This window comes from Mytilus galloprovincialis, chromosome 8 (genome assembly GCF_965363235.1).
Source record: "Mytilus galloprovincialis chromosome 8, xbMytGall1.hap1.1, whole genome shotgun sequence".
Taxonomy (NCBI): Eukaryota; Metazoa; Mollusca; class Bivalvia; order Mytilida; family Mytilidae; genus Mytilus; species Mytilus galloprovincialis.
In genome coordinates this window covers 27,176,838-27,195,358 of record NC_134845.1, presented here as the reverse complement: position 1 = coordinate 27,195,358, position 18,521 = coordinate 27,176,838, and the positions used below count along the sequence as shown (strand labels likewise).

General features: G+C 30.2%; 1 protein-coding gene across 1 annotated transcript; it reads right to left on the bottom strand.

The window, feature by feature from the left end:
* Positions 1 to 10,351: 10,351 nt before the first annotated feature.
* LOC143085450 (N(4)-(Beta-N-acetylglucosaminyl)-L-asparaginase-like) lies at positions 10,352 to 12,049 on the bottom strand. Its single transcript, XM_076261799.1, has 3 exons — positions 11,947 to 12,049; positions 11,116 to 11,249; positions 10,352 to 10,481 (listed from the first exon to the last, which is right to left on the bottom strand). Exons 1-3 carry the CDS (start codon positions 12,000 to 12,002, stop codon positions 10,390 to 10,392), a joined length of 282 nt encoding a protein of 93 aa, XP_076117914.1. The 5' UTR covers positions 12,003 to 12,049; the 3' UTR covers positions 10,352 to 10,389.
* Positions 12,050 to 18,521: the final 6,472 nt, after the last annotated feature.

The window sequence follows — 18,521 nt, the reverse complement described above, 5'->3', positions numbered from 1 at the left end:
TCCATTAAACAAGTCATTTTCTTAAGAGAAATGCCGAAATACATTTTACGCACAGCTACGGCAGGTAAAGTTATTATTTATCATAACAAAAAAAAAGCATTATTCAGTCTCATTGGAATATGTTAATTACAATAACTCCCAAACTTAAGTAGTAGGTATATGAAGTCAAAATATGTCCGATCTGCCTATTTTTGGACATCAAAAGTCAATACGATCGTTTTAAAGTCAATTTCGTCTACCTCACAAAATCTTGTTAGGCACTATAGAAAGTTAGAAAAGTTCTAGCGTAAGAATAATATCATGGGTCGAGGTCAACAAGGCTTGTTTTTTTTGTACACAAATTAGGCCGTTAGTCTTCTCGTTTGAATTGTTTTACATTGTCATTTCGGGGCTTTTTGTAGCTGAGAAGGCGGTATGGGCTTAGCTTATTGTTGAGGGCCGTACGGTGATATATAGTTGTTAATTTCTGTGTCATTTTCGTCTCTTGTGGAGAGTCGTCTCATTGGCAATCATACCACATCTTCTTTTTTTTATGTTGATCACACTTTTACGTTAACATAATAAAATCTGTTTATCCAAAAAAAAAACAATCATAAGAATCATTTAGAAAATGGAATAAAATTGGATTATATTTTTTTTTGTCTGAGTCAGAATTTTGTTTTTGCGCAAAGCTCGAGGCTATCAATCAAATGATTTTGTTTTTAAATTTAGCATTATAAGGTATAGGGGAATTTTTTTTTTTAAATCTGCTTGACCGAGATTTTGTTTTTTCAGATTCATGTTGGAGATCTCTTCGGGTATCAAATCTAGTTATGAAATAAGTAGTAATGGTCTTTGGTACTTCTAACTGTAAATTGCGATTTTCAGACTGATCTTAAAATCATAATTAACACCAGGTTTATTAATAAGCAGTCTGGTTTGTATAAGCTTTAAAATTTTAATTTCGAAAACAACTGACTCTTACTGTGCCATAATATTGCTATTCGAAATTATAACACAAATTTGGTCATCGTATTTCGCAAATTACGTAGAAGTGTTAAGAACTGTTATGGTAGTAAAACAAATAATGTGTTTTCCTTTTTATTATAAAAAGATACACAAGTAATAAACTTAAACAACGTTCCTCTATATTTCTTTGGACCTGGTTAAATATGCGCTTCACTAAATAGTTGGTCTATATTTTGTGATAAGCAGAACGTTTTGTTGACATAAGACAATATACATTGACAGATGTTTACTGTTATCAAGGGTATTACTTGTTATTTAAACAAATAATTTTTCTTTCACAACATACCACAATAGAAGAGAAAATGTCCTTTCACAATGTAGTATAGGGATCACGGTTTATGAGACATTTATTTGTTTAAAAAAACTGAAAATAAGACAAACATCTTATTTCTATAATTATTTTGCAAAACAGTACAACAGAAAACATAAATACAAACAAATAACCTAAAGATACTATTTAATTTGACAAAATTGATAATGCGCTACAGTTGTACCAAATAAATATTTTACTCGCATTAACATGTTTTGAAAAATTATATTGCAAGATCTTCTTAACCTTCCAGAGCGCATACAATCTCATCTGAAAGGTTTTTTTTGGAGTTTGTGTTGCTTAGTTGTTAGTAGTATATGTAGTATAGTTGTCTTTGACTTACGAGTTTGGAATGTCCCGTTAGTAATTATCGCCTCTTTGTCGAACCAATGATATGTTACTTATAATTGATAAATAATGATATGATCTCACAGTAAGGCTCACAGTTTAGCGCTGAATGAAAGATTTTTGAAATACTCAAATAAATATGCAAGTAAAATAAAAGAAATACATATACTGATCCCGATTTACTCGTGTTTCTTTTTAAAAACTTAAGTAAAAAGATTTTTAAGGAAATCAGTTTAATAGTAAATTTTGCAAATGCAACGTGAACAATGAAAATATCTTGCAAAAATATACACATTTTGTGGGAGTTAAGATATGATTGTACAGAACAAAGCAATATCAATATCAAAGTGTGAATGTCCTTGTGACAAACATTTCTTATCGAGAAAAACGTCCGCATTTCACCTACAAATATTTCAAACCTTATCGGTTCTAACGTCCTGATATTATTTCATGTACTGAATACAATTCTTTTTTTAATTTATCCAATACACGTTTGTGTTCTGTAACCTCTATATCTAATTTACATAGTTACATATTCAAAATATTCATTTATTGTCTTATAACAACGGCACTCCTGAATATTATTTCATGTACTGAATACGTTAGTGTTCTGGAAACTATATATCTAATCACATACATATTCAAAATATTCATTTAATTTAAAACCTCTTATAACAGCAACACTTTAAGACTGCTGCAGTAATTTAATCAGATAGACATGTGTCGGTGCCTTTGCGTTTTTCGTTGTCGTATATAAATTTACATCTGTAATTATTTAGTTATTGACAGTTTTGAAAGTTGTTTAGCAAAGCAAATTAGGCGTAGTTACGCTTTCTATTAATATAAACTTTATAGAAAGCAGGTTTTTTTTTGTCAAGTGTCCACGCCAGTTCAAAACAACCCAACAAATGTCAGTGTTCAACATGTTCAAAAGAGGTCAACACGGAGGTTTTTTATCATATCAAAAAGTCATGTATTTCTCAAATTGTTTATAACGGCTTTACATTATGATTACATCCGTGGAATGTGTACCGATTGGTAATTTAGTCTTTATAAACATTATTCATATCTGAGTTGTCATTAACTTCAAACTAGATCTACCTTTCAGTAAATGTGACTACTCTTAGATCGGTACTTATGTGTGTCTTTTTGCTAGTGTTTTGTTTCGGGCTGATTTCATTGGTCAGACCATTTCCAGCTGTTTTGTACTTCATTTCTATGTTGTGCTGATGCCTGTAATTTGGTGTTTGTCGTTGGCTCATGTCTGCTATACCTTTGTTAATGTATGTGCTATCATAAATCATGCCATATGATTCATCGTTTTTATTATTTCCCTAATTTCAGTGGGCCCTTTATGGCTTACTTTTACATTATGGGTTTGCAAAATGTTTAAAGCCGTCATGTGACCTATAGTTGCTTCCATACACGTTATGTACTCTCACATAGAATCTCCTTTCCTTTTTCATAGATATTATGAAATCGATTTCAGATATTTTACAATCAGGGCAAACCTACTGTATAGGTGTCCTTGTTGCTATGCAGTGCTGTTTTGGTTTTAAAAATAAATCTATGGTTGAATAGTAATAAACAATTTTGTCCAAAGTAAGTGAACCTTTCATCTTGTAATTGTAAGTAACTATAAAGTCAAATACATTCTGCTACAAAATTATATATGTTATGCAGTAACCATTTGATTTTCCTGGGGGGAGGGGGGGGGGCTATGTTTTTTTTGTTGAAAAAAATAGTTTGTTTCCAGTTTTTGGAGAGAAAAAATAATTTATTTTTGACACTGAGGAAAAACTTGTTTGTTTCATCCTCAGTTGCCACTATATGTAATGCTAAAGTTAAAAAAAAATGTATTCGACTTTTCGACAAAAAATAGATTGTTTTTCGCAAAAGGCCCCCCAAAAAAGTTACTGTGCCTAAACACTATGTTGTGATGAAAATATTTTCCATAGTATAAATTTTATAGCTTATACAATATCTAAGTTGATCTGCTCGTGCTATTTATTTTGTTTGTGAAGTATAGCTGTCCCGTCTACATGTTTACTTTTTCATTTCTTCAACTCAAATACACGTAATGCTATTTTTTGTAAGGGAGGAGTTACCATCTGATTGATAAATGATGTATTTGCTGATTTACCCTGGATACTCAAGTGCAGAACACATCTTTAAGAAAATATTGCATGGATTGCAAAATGCTGATATATTCTAAGGAAGTAACAGAGTAAATTTGAATACACTGAAATATGAGTATTACTAGGTGAATGCGTATTCAGTCTTTTTATCAGACTATTTGAAGTACTGATGAAAAAAATAAAAGGACCAATTGTTCACTTGAAATGTTTATTATAACAATATGTACTCCACAATACATGGTTTATAATTATTATACATACGCTTAGAAACAAGTTGTTTTTGAAAACTTACAAATTAAAACAGGTTATCTTAAGGTTATCACATAGTACTAAATGAAACTCTACGTGACTAGAATATTTCAACTGCGCAATACGTCAGAGGTCCTTTGAATAAATAAAAACAAAGATTGACTGATACAAAATTTAATCATGAGTGACATGTGTAATCATTGTCCATTTTGAAGAATAAATTACAATTAAATGCATGTCTAATTAAATTGGCCTATTATGGTTTACTTTTATGAAAAATGACTTGGATGGAAAGTGGTCTCTTTGGCACTCATGCCACATCTTCTTATATCTATGTAAGATACAACACAATCATACCACATCTCTTTATTGTTATGTATTAACTAAATTTAGGTCTAAAATATATATTGGTCTTTTCATGAATAAAAATAACATCGGGATCTTTTAAGAATTAATACATTCGTAAAAGAGGATTTGAAGCTCCTTCCAGAGCACCCTAGAAAAACCCTAGATTATGGTGAGGTTCTTGTTGCACAATCTTTAGGTTTTTTTATGTTGTGTTTTCAGTACTGTTGTTTGCCTGTTTGCGTTTTTTAGCCATAACGTTGTCGGTTTATTTTAACTAATGAGTTTGAATGCCCTTTTGTTTCTTTCGACTCTATTTGCGAATATCTTAAATTACATTTATATAACATCATTTTTGCAATATATAGATGTTATATTCTCCAATGTTGTAAGAAAGTTACAGGAAAACGATTTTATTAATCTGCAACACAGCATGTAACAAATCTTTATAATTTATTATCATTGACTCTATAACACTATGTCAACATATGATTTGAACTCAAATTAGGTAATCTGTCCTAGTATGACATCCACGATAATTTAAAATTGATAAAAATGTTTTATATTAAAAATTATTGATTTGCGTTAAAACCTGAGATTAGATCTTTTTTTTTTAAATATCTAAGTGAACTGTTTTTTTTTCACATGTCGCACTGTATCTCAAAAACGATTTTTGATTATTGCTTAATACTTTACACACTTCTTAGTTATATTAATCTTAAGATCTGTATACTTTTTGGTGATGATTCAAAATTTCATTGAGTATTTTGTAAAAAAGGGGGAGAGTTTTTTTTTTATATGTCGCGCCGTATCTCAAAAACGATTTATGATTATTGCTTAAAACTTTACACACTTCTTTGTTATATTAATCTGAAGATCTGTATACTTTTTGGTGATAATTCAAAATTTGATTTTTGAGTTATTGAGTATTTTGTAAAAAAGGGGGAGGTTTTTTTTTTACATGTCATACCGTATCTCAAAAACAATTTATGATTATTGCTTAAAACTTTACACACTTCTTTGTTATATTAATCTAAAGATCTGTATATTTTTTGGTTTTGATTAAAAAATTTATTTTAGTGATATTTAGTTTTTTGTAAAAAAAAAAAGAGGGGGTTCAAATGTCCCGCCGTATCTCAAAAACAGTATATGGTTATTGCTTAAAACTTTCTCAGAAACTGTTTATGATTATGGCGCAGCTGTTTATTTCAAAAGCTGTCATATCTAACTTTTTACTTTTTCATCTCGTGTACATTTACATCAATTTCCATTAAAGAATGAGTAACCATTGATTGATAAATGATTTATATGTTGATTAACCCTGGATGTTTCAGTGCAGATTTATCAATACAAAACGATTTTTTTTTCAGTTTAGGCCCATTAGTACTACAAGAGGACTACAATTAAACATACTCAATAAAAAGAAACACTTTTAAAAATAGATCCGTCAAAACAGCTATTCTAGTTTTATCTTCAAACATATTTACAAGCAAGAACAACTATAAATAAGTGAAGAATACTTAATTGCAAATAAAAATATAGTCAAATCAAATGGGTTTCATTACAGCTTTCAAAGGCATGGTAATGTCATAAATATGTATAATTCGAAACAATTCCAGAGTTGTATGATTCTTTTTGATTTTATAATTCAAGATGTCAAAAGCTTAGTTTTGTCGTGCTTTCACCCTTTTTGGTTATTGTGGATTGAAATGACATCAGAATATACAAGTGATACGGATAAAACAAGCATAACGATTTTACAAAAGAAGACCATATGGACACATGCATAATATATTTCTGGCAATAGAGTGTGTCATATTATCAATTTCACAATTTATTTAAATCACATGCAATTTTCATCACTTGCGCATACAAATTAACAATCCAGTTATAGCCAGAAAAGAAATATTTGATAAAAGACTAAAATATATGTTAACGAAAAGTGTGCCTGTTTTAAAAACATGTTCATATATGCAACAATTTTGTCCTTTGCTTTCATTTGTTTATACAAAGTTTACAATGAATATGAATACACAGAATTTTTAATGTTACTCAGTACGAAGGCATTCATTCTTTTAGTTAGACCATTTGAAGTACTGATACATGTAACTAGATTCAAATGATCAATTGTATAATTGACATGTTTATCCAAATGAATATGTACTCCACGTACATGATGTATTCTTATACATACATGTATTATCAAGTTTGTTTTTGAAAAACGAAGTAAGATTATCTAAGGTTATCACTAATCATGGTATCTATAATGAGTTTATATAGTACATTTAGAACTTTACGTGACTAGAATATTACAAACTGCGTAAATCGGTCTTTTGAATAAACATCAACAAATATCTTCTGATAAAGGAATTGCATCATGTCAGTCATTTGATACTACTATCTACAGTAAGAAGCAATTGATAATAGCATGCGTATGAACAAAATCACATTCTTAGTTACATATTTGCCTTTTCCTGAATATAGATTAAAGCGGTATTCTTAATGATTTTACAAAACGAAGATTCATAAACTATTAGTAAATTGATGTTATACATTCATATCCGTACGTGAAGAAAAAGTAAAATAACAAAATTAACGAACTCCGAGAGAAATTCTAAAATGAAAGTTTCTAAGCAAATGGCAAAATCAAAAGCTCGAACACATCAAACAATTTAAAGATCTGTCATATTTCTGACTTGGTACAGACAGTTTCTTATGTAGAAAATGGTAGATTAAACTGGTTTTGTAGCTAGCTAATCCTCTGAATTGTACGACAGTCACATACAATTCCTTTATACTGACAATGATGATGAACAAAACAAAAAGGTAAAAATGTCCAAAAATAGGATACAGCAGTCAACATCGTGTTACAATTTTCATCGAAATAAAAAAAAATCAAAGTTTTCAACAAAGATAAACAAAGAGGCATAAAGACAAGCTCATAAGCAAACATGAAAGACAAAAACAAAAGCATTTACTATAAGACAATAACATAATGACGGGATGTATCGAGCTATGTCAAATGGATATTACCAAAAATAGACTAAACAGTAAAAGTTATAATTTACAAATACAAATAAAACAATACTATAACACGTAATTAAAACTATTAATTCACTTTTTGCTGAACTAAGTAAAAGTTGTTGAACGGAACTGGAATACGTATTACAAGACTGGATGGCTGTATTCACATTGGGTACTTCATGTTTAAAATACTGGACTTTGATCTCTTTTACAATGGTGCAAAGTGCGTATCTAGCAATATTGAATCATTCTACTAGTTTTTCAAACATTGTAAAATACAATGCAACTTAAAAATGTTGCACACATTTACTGTCATATATGTTTATTGTCGATACTTTTATATCGCATTGCACACTATTATGTTTTATCGATACTGTTATATCGCATTGCACACTATTATGTTTTATCGATACATATATATAGCATTGCACACTATTATGTTTTTTCGATACATTTATATCGCATTGCACACTATAATGTTTGATGAAATTAGATTTCAGTAACTACGAGATCTTTTCTTTGTGCCTTTAGTCTTTTTATTTAACGTGGTTGTGTTTTACATCTTTGTGATTAGTGAATAAAAAAGGAGAAGTGGTATAAGTGTCCATGAGACTTTTCTCAACCAGAAACCAAATGGCGAAGAAGCTCATTGCAACCGATTTAAAGTCTTTTATTATGTTGTGCTATAACCCACTGGCCCAAGAAGTATAAGGATTGAGGGTCAACAAACATTCTTTAACTCGTCGTTGTCTTGTATGCCTGTACAAATTCAGTAGCATATAATTCAGTGGTTTTATTTTGTTTGTTTATATCAAATTTGTTTATCGTCAATTACATGTATTTTACATTTGTCATTTCGGGACTTTAAAAATAGCCTGGTATGCGGTATGAGTTATACTCAATTGTTGGTGCTCATAATGTGACCTATAGTCGTTACATTTTATGTTTGTATGAATATTATCTATATCTAAATCTATAGCATATGTTAAAACATTCGAGAGGGTTAAGATTCACACAAAAGATCTAGAACAAGTTAAACAAACACAGCATGTGCCAAATGTTCATATATATCATTATCGTTTTCTTCGTTAATACTTTGTCAATATTTAATTTGCACTCATAAAATACAATTTGATCGAGTATGACATCCAGGATAATAGACAATTGATAGATATTTCATGTAAAAATTAATGATTTATGTTTAAATCTGAGATAACAACATATTTTTTTATTAAAATTTCAGAAATTTCAAACATACTTTAAATCTAAGACAATGATAAAACAATCCTGTCTTCAAACTTTGCTACGAGCACCTGGATTATCAATGAACGTTTTGAATAACAATCAATAAATAGCGCTGAATAAGAAAGCTGGAGGTCTAGCTGGCTATAAAACAGCGTTCAACCCATCATTTTTTTTTTTTTCAATATTGCTAGGTTTTTATTTAGGTTGTTTCGTCGATTTATAGCGTTTGATTTTGTCACCTTTTGCATTTGCCGCGTAGTTTTTGTTATTCTTTTTATTGGCACAGAAATATTTTTTTACACCTGTGTACAAGGTGTAGGCATAACATGTGTCTATTGTCGAGAGTTAAAATTGTAGTAATTTTAAAGCCTTCCAGAATGCGCTTCATTGGTTTCCTGATTTTTCACTAATTAAACAAATATATCTGTGTGACCACGTGAGGGACGCAAAAAAAAAAAGAGAAATCGGCAATTTCATTAAGGATATTTTGTTTTTTTGTACAAAATGTGACAATACCGATAGACATATCTTAACGATATGACACATATTTACGATCTTTCTTGATTTCCGTCTTTTTTATATTGATTAAGGAAAAATGACATGTTATTATACAGTTGTATGTTTGTTATTAATTACTGAATATAATAAATATCTAATCGCCTCAAACGTAGATTGAATTGGTTCCAGATTGATTTGAAATTAGATAGGAAAATTCATATAATATCATGTTCATTATATGATTTATAATTGGCATTTTGGATTAGATCAGTTGCTACTTATTGTTATTCAGTAAATCATGTCTTATTCGTCGCTCATATATGATCAAATTCAACCTACATCCTTGAGTCTTGCTGTCGACATTGCGACTGAATTGTGACTTTATATAAGTAACACGATAGGTGCCACATGTGGAGCAGGATCTGCTTACCCTTCCGGAGCACATGCGATCACCCCCGGTTTTGGTGGGGTTCGTGTTGCTTGGTTTCTAGTTTTCTATGTTGTGTATTTTGTACTATTATTTGTCTGTTTGTCTTTTTATTTTTTAGCCATGGCGTTGTCAGTTTATTTTCGATTTATGAGTTTGACTACCCCTCTGGTATCTTTCGCCCCTTTTTTTACAGATTTGTTTTAATATCTTCATCTCCAGTACCTAGTTTTCATCACTATGTCTGTTCTCTGTACCGTTTTGTTTGTAACTGTATATTAACTTGTTTTAAATCAATATGCCACGTATGCACCAGTTAATATTCATCTTTATTCAGATGGAAGACTGGAAAACTTAAAGAAGAAATATTGTTATGTGGATCCAGTTGCTTTAAAATTTAAATGTGACCTGATAACCTTAGGAAATTGTTTAATGTGATCTTAGACGAAATAGGGGTTTCTTACTGGAGCTAATTCTCAATGCAGAATGTATAAGCCACTATAAATACTCTGTCATCCAAATTCACATGCATTCGAATTTGATTATTATATCAAAATAAACTTTCTCAGCGAATGAAACCGAATCAGTCTGTTTTAGTTGTGCATTCACCATGCACATTTTCCCCGTCAACACTTGTACGTTACTATTGGTAGGATTGGCCACAAAAAAGTCAAAGGATTCCATAAAAAACTGCCGATGAAATAATACTAATTTGTCAAGAAATTGGGGAGTTTCTATTTCAGAAAATAATTAAGTTATAAACCACTGTATTCAATTTTTTTTTGTAAAAGCAGTCATCATATACATTTTGCCGTCAACACTTGTACGTTTTGGTTGGCAGGATTGGCCACACAAAAGTCAAAAGATTCCATACCATGGCATACTGCAGCTGAAATAATAGCAAATAATATAAAGATTGGAGAAATTCTATGACAGAAAATAAATAAGATATGAACCACTGTTTAGCTGTTTATATACTTTTGGTAGATACGCTCGAGACAGAAATTTCGAGAACATTAAAACAACGATAAAGAATGATATAATAAAATTTTTTAATATGATATCACAAATCAACTTGGGTCTATTTTTTCCATCTAACTCCATCCTTTGTTAGTTTAAGTGCTCTTAGATAATCATATACTGGAATTTTTAAAATACAGAACTGAGAAATCAATAGATCGTATCGTAGCATTGGCTACAGGAAGAAAGTGTCCTTTTAAATTATCCTCAAAATGAAAAAGTAAAAAGTAAAAATTAAGATTAGCAGTTTTGAAGAAATCTCATATAATCCATGTCTTATATATCATTGTTGTGTTTATTTTTTTTGTGACTGCTATTCCATCAGCATTTATCCTAATTTAATTAAATATGTAAGCTTTGGGTAGCAAGTTAATCATATCAATATGTATTACTTATTTTCCTTATGAGACTAATGTATAATTTTTTTTTACCCTTGTTATTTCCTCTTTTACCAAACATATTAGAAATATTAGATTGAAACATATTTGTTTAAACTTACGAACCATAATCTCCATTCTGGTTAACAGCAATCATTGCACCACGAAACATTGGATAATATTGAGTTATCGGCCTCATTGCAGTTGTTAATGCATTTAATGGATCCATGCCTACCTGCATCATCATAACGGCATGAAACCTATAAAGTGTAGATGAGGAACGAAATAAAAAAAATCATTCTGCAATAGCATGTTTACTGCTAAGGACGCTTTTACACTAAATCAATCTCATGTTGAATGTGCACTGTTTGTTATTCTAGTCTTTGAAACATGATTTGTTTTTACCAGTTTTTATTTGATTTAAACTAGCGATTCTCATGTGTTTTTTTATTAGTTCTGATTTGATTTGAACAAGCGGTTCTCATGTATATGTTTTTCGTTTCTTCTTCTTTTCAACAAGAATCAGTGGTCGGTTATAAAAACAAAACATACAACTTAGATTGATCGTCAATGTCAATTCAGTACACTTACGATCAATCTTAGTCGTCAGTTATTTTTTTTGTGAAATCGATTTTATGCTGTTGGTTATGTCGTTTGAATTTTGTTTTTAAATTTGACATTTCCAGGCATTTGATAGCTTGATTTACGGTATAGGTTTCAGCATTGTTGAAGGACGTGCGTTAACATATTATTACGTACTTCTATGTCACTTGGTCTCTGAAATAGTTGTCTCATTGGCTATCATACCAAATTTTCTTTTCCTTTTTATGTACAATCAATATAGAAAATCAGTTTATTTGGTTTTCGCTGATCGGTTTATGACTTATGAAAACCGGTATACTATTGTAGACTTCAAATTCATCGCATTACTTAAAAATAAATATTTTAGTTTCGTACGCTGGTAAAAATCGCATCATAACATCTCCATTACCGGTCGAAGCAGCCAACACCATTCATAGCATATGAACCAGCTCCAACTATAAGAGAATCACCTACCCGTCTATATGAAAATACATTTTATTTGTAACATTGTTAAAAAATTATCAAAACCAAACATGAAAATACAGAATGTTTCACGTTACACTGCGTTTGTATTTTAAATATTCATATCTAGAAAGTGTCCATTGGTGACGTTTTACTGTGATATCGTATCTTTAACATATCAAACTATAACGACCTGGTTTTAACTTTATGTCCTGCTATGGTAATAAGCTTCACAATAATTATTAATCAGATGTTAAAATGTTATTTTCAACCTCAGGTTTAGATGACCAAAACCTTGCATGGAATACATCTTACGATATTTGTTTTGATTTTATACTTTTTAATTTCGTTAATCATTTGGCATTACAACTTCAATTCAAGTTCATGTCTTATATAATAAGTCTTCGTACAAACATGTGTTGGGGTCAAACCAGTTTTACCTGTACCATTTCAGGAATAATGCAATAGTTATCAAGTAGTCGGTTTCTATGTGTGTTAGCGTTTGTTTTTGTTGCAGTTCAGTGTGTCTGTTGTTTCGTTGATATATCCGTTCATCGTACAGTTGACATGTTTCCCTCGGTTACAGCATGTAACCCAGATTTGTTTTCGCTTAAGGGGGTAGACCTTGGTACAGGGAGATAACTCTTTAAATCAGTTATGTGTTTGTAAAAGTCAAGTTTCCTCAATGCATTTTAAGCATTTACCTGAAACAGATTGGAAATAATCTATGTATCCAAGAAGCTTGGAACATATTTATGAAAATGGCTGACACAAACATACTGATGATTTTTAGAGTTATTTCCCTTAACCTAGGTCTACCTCCTTAAACAAATAATGGGACTATTTAACAGCAGTATACCACTTTTGCCTAAATTTACCCTCACAGTCACCAACAGGATGACCATGACTTAAACAAGAAAATAAAAAAAGTCAGGATGTTCCCGCTACTACAGAAAAATATCTTGGTTGAAAACAAAAGAAATCAGAAATAACATTGCTAACCGTTTTAATAAGGTCTTAAGAATCAAATGAACATTTGCTTCAGTAAATACCCAACTTGAGTTCTAAATTTAACAAAAGAACAAAAGCAAATCAAAAAACAATATTGGTTGCAATCAGATATGGTTTTATGACTTTAGTGAATTCCACTGTTAATTTGTTTAGAGTATACACGTACAGCGAGATAGTTTTTGAAATGAATATTTGCAGATAAAATGAATATTTTATCTATGCTTCTATTTGTATAATAAAGGAATTAGATTTCAGATATCATACCCGGGAATTTTGTGATTTAGTCCATAAGAAGATGTTCCAGAACTGATATCGCCGTTTTGGTCAATAGCTAATATTGCAATGGTATCGTGGTTATCTATGTCAATGCTATCCATTATTGATGACGTAGTTGTTTTGACTGGGGTGTAGGGGCCACAGCTAGAGGAAGGATCTGGAGAAACATTCAGAAAATGTGTGCATGATAAGTTCAACTAACTCTTATCTTATATCCTAAAGGAAAACTGAATCAGCAATAAAAAAAAGCCAGACTACAATTCCAAGTATATATACTGAGATTCTGACTTTGATGACGATAAGCTGGTATCCCAACCCAATCCCATCTCAGCAGCAAATCGGGAAGCTACAGTAATAATTAAATTCATTCACTACAATACTCTTATAAATGAATTGAAATAATAAACAGAATATTGCGTACCAAACAGGAATTCATTTCATAGAACACTAGAAAACAATTCTTGAACGACATAAATTAGAGGCAACAAAGATAACACAATGTAAGAAAGAAACGAAAGACACGTAAAACAAAAACGTGTACTAGCAATTTAATCTTATTTTCAACTACGAATATCTTGCAAATAATGGCCATTCGACATCGAAGATTTCTTATCTTTTTAATAAAACTCAACTCACTTGCCTTTTTCTCCTCCTAATAATGTATGTTTAGTATATGTCATTACAGCTTTTTCAACAGCAATGGCAAATTTCGTATTAGTCAAACATCCTACAGCACCTACATCCGTTGTTTTTCTTCATAAAAGTAAAAGATAGTATATTATAAGCCAAATAATGTATATTTCACTATTAAAACGATATATATATAACAGCTATAATATACAGAAAAAGATTTAAAATTGGGTCGTTAGTTTTCTCGTTTGAATTGTTTTACCTTTGTCATTGCGGTGCCTTTTGTATGGTACATAAGCTTACTATGAGATGTTTGTTTCGCTAATTGTTGAACGCCATATGGACACATGCATAATATTTTTCTAGCAGTATAGTGTGTCATATTATCAATTTCACAATTTATTTAAATCACATGCAATTTTCATCACTTGCGCATACAAATAAACAATCCAGTTATAGCCAGAAAAGAAATATTTGATAAAAGACTAAAATATATGTTAACGAAAAGTGTGCCTGTTTTGAAACATGCTCATATATTCAACAATTTTGCGAAAACGTAAAAGAAAATCCTTTGCTTTCATTTGTTTATACAAAGTTTACAATGAATATGAATACACAAAATTGTTAGTGTTACTCAGTACGAAGTATTAAGACCATTTGAAGTACTGATAACTAGATTCAAATGATCAATTGTATATTTGACATGTTTATCCAAATAAATATGTACTCGTGTACTCCATGTACATGATGTATTCTTATACATACATGTATCATCAAGCTTGCTTTTGAAAATACATATTACTGCGGCTGAAAAACCCTGAAAAAGTATGCGAGTTCCGGAAGTAAGTGTTTTATAACAATTTTAATTACTTATTTTCCCTATAAGACTGATGCCAGAATTATTTTTTCATCATTGTTGTTACATCTTTTACCTCCACAATGTAGGAAAGAAACGAAAGACAGGTAAAACAAAAAGGTTTACTAGCATTCTATTCTTATTTTCAACTACGAATATCTTACAAATAATGGCCATTCGACATCGAATATTTCTTATCTTTTTTAATAAAACTCAACTCACTTGCCCTTTTCTCCTACTAATAAAGTATGTTTAGTATATTTCATTACAGCTTTTTCAATAGCAATGGCAAATTTGTATTAGTCAAACATCCTACAGCACCTACATTCATTGTTTTTCTTCATAAAAGTAAAAGATAGTATATTATAAGTCAAATAATGTATATTTCACTATGAAAACGATATATATATACGAGTCTAAATTGAAAACTACGTTCAAACCTATGATTGCGTTGGATAAAAACAGCACTTTTTATACGTGTGCATGTAAAACAAATTTCGTTGTAGAAGGGTCTAAATACAGCACAAACAACATTTTCCAAAAGACCAAAAAAGTGAAGAAGTATATTTAAACAAAAAGCATTTATATATATATATATATATATAACAGCTACAATATACAGGGGGAAAAAAGATTTAAAATTGGACCGTTAGTTTTCTCGTTTCAATTGTTGTCATTGCGGTGCTTTTTGTATGGTATATTAACTTACTATGAGATGTTTGTTTCGCTCATTGTTGAACGCCGTACGGTGACTTATAATTTTGAACTTCTATGTCATTTGGTATTTATTAGAAAGTTGTGTCTCATAAGCAATATTGCCACATCTTTTTTTTTAATTTTTTATGTTAAACTAGCCATCCATCATCATGGCGTTCAACGAATATATGTACTGATATCTGAAAGACTCATATATTGTGTACGTTTAAAGACTTTTTTCCACATATGTATGATACTTTTTGATTTTCTAATTCAAGATGTCAAAAGCTTAGTTTTGTCGTGCTTTCACCCTTTTTGGTTATTGTGGATGGAAATGACATCAGAATATACAATTGATACGGATAAAACAAGCATAACGATTTTACAAAAGATATGGACACATGCATAATATTTTTCTAGCAATAAAGTGTGTCATATTATCAATTTCACAATTTATTTAAATCACATGCAATTTTCATCACTTGCGCATACAAATAAACAATCCAGTTATAGACAGAAAAGAAATATTTGATAAAAGACTAAAATATATGTTAACGAAAAGTGTGCCTGTTTTGAAACATGCTCATATATTCAACAATTTTTCAAAAACGTAAAAGAAAATCCTTTGCTTTCATTTGTTTATACAAAGTTTACAATGAATATGAATACACAGAATTGTTAGTGTTACTCAGTACGAAGTCATTCATTCTTTTAATTAGACCATTTGAAGTACTGATAACTAGATTCAAATGATCAATTGTATATTTTACATGTTTATCCAAATAAATATGTACTCCACATACATGATGTATTCTTATACATACATGTATCATCAAGCTTGCTTTTGAAAACGAAGTAAGATTATCTAAGGTTATCACTAATCATGGTTACCGTATCTATAATGAGTTTATATAGTACATTTAGAACTTTACGTGACTAGAATATTACAAACTGCGTAAATCGGTCTTTTGAATAAACATCAACAAATATCTTCTGATAAAGGAATTGCATCATGTCAGTCATTTGATACTACTATCTACAGTAAGAAGCAATTGCTAATAGCATGTGTATGAACAAAATCAAATTCTTAATTACATATTTGTCTTTTCCTGAATATAGATTAAAGCGGTATTCTTAATGATTTTACTAAACGAAGCTTCATAAACTAATAGGAAAGTTGATTTGACACATTCATATCCTTACTTGAAGAAAATGTAAAATAACAAAATTAACGAAATCCGAGAAAAATTGTTAACTTAAAGTCTCTAAGCAAATGGTGAAATCAAAGTTCAAACACATCAAAAAATTTGTAAGAACTGTTATATTTCTGACTTTGTACAGACATTTTCTTATGCAGAAAATAGTAGATTATACCTGGTTTTATAGCTAGCTAATCCACTTAATTGTATGACAGTCGCATAAAATTTCTTTATATTGACAACGATGTGTGAACAAATCAGACAAGGTAAAAATGTCAAAAAATAGGATACAGCAGTTAATATCGTGTTTCAACTTTCATCGCAATAAAAACAAACAAATTTGTCAATAAAGACGAACAAAAAGGCATATAGATAAAGCACATAAGCAAAAATGAAAGACAAGAATACAAGCATTAACCATAGGAAATTAACATAATGACGGGATGTATAAGTAACGAGCGACGTCAAATGGATATTACCAAAAATAGACTAAGCAGTAATAGTTATGATTTACAAATACAACTAAAACAATGCTATAACACGTGACACGTAATTCACACTCTTAATTGACTTTTGCTGAACTATGTACAAGTTGTGGAAGGGAACGGGAATACTTATTACAAGACTAGAGGACTGTTACAACATTGGGTACTTCATGTGTAAAATTCTGGACTTTTCACAATAGTGCAATGTGCGTATCTAGCAATATTGAATCATTGTACTAGTTTTTTCCATCCTTGTAAAATACAATGCAACTTAAAATTGGTACACACATTTACGGTCATATATATTTAGTATCGTTACTTTTATATCGCATTGTACACTATTATGTTTTCATTAACTATTAATGACGTTTTAACACTAATTTCATTATATGAAATAAGCTTTCACTAACTACGAGATCTTTTTTAACGTGTTTGTGCTTTGCATCTTTGTAATTATGTTATAACATAAAAGATGGGATATGAGTGCCAATGAGACTACTCTCCAGCAGAAACTAAAAGACGAAGAAGCCATTTTCAACCGATTTAAAGTTTGTTATTATGTTGTGCTATATCCCACTGTCCCAAGCAGAATAAGGATCGAGGACACAAAAACATTCTTAAACTCGCTGTTCTTATATGTCTATACTTTTGTTAGTTTATATCATATTTGTGTATCGTCAAATGTTTTACATTTTTCATTTCGGGGCCTTTAATAGCCTGGTATGCGGTATACGTCTTGCTCATTGTTGTTGGTCATAATGTGGCCCGCAGTTGATACATTTTTATGTTTGTATGAATATTATTTATATCTAAATCTATAGCACAATTTAAAACTACAATACTCGGAATACATAAACTTTAATGCTAGATTCGTGTGGGTTAAGAATCATAGAATATAGTTAAACAAACACAAAATGTGACAAATGTTCATATATATTATTATCGTTTTCTTCGTTAATACTATGTCAATATTTAATTTGCACTCATAAAAAACAATTTGATTGAGTATGCCATTCAGGATTATAGACAACTGATAGATATTTCATGTCAAATTAATAATTTATGTTTAAATGAGATAAGAACAGATTTTGTTTTATTAAAGTCTTTGAAACATTTTAAAAACCTTTCAGAAGAAAATGATTAAAAAAAACTTTTATCAAACACGAGACAAAAATTGTTCCAAATTATTATACAGGACCTCACAGACTAAACTTCCTTGTATTTGAACTTTTCATACTACATGTACGTTAATATAAGTTTATAAGTAATTCTTTGTTGCAAACCCTGTAACTGTACAAAATAAGAACGAACTATAAAAATCAGTTGAAAAAGGTG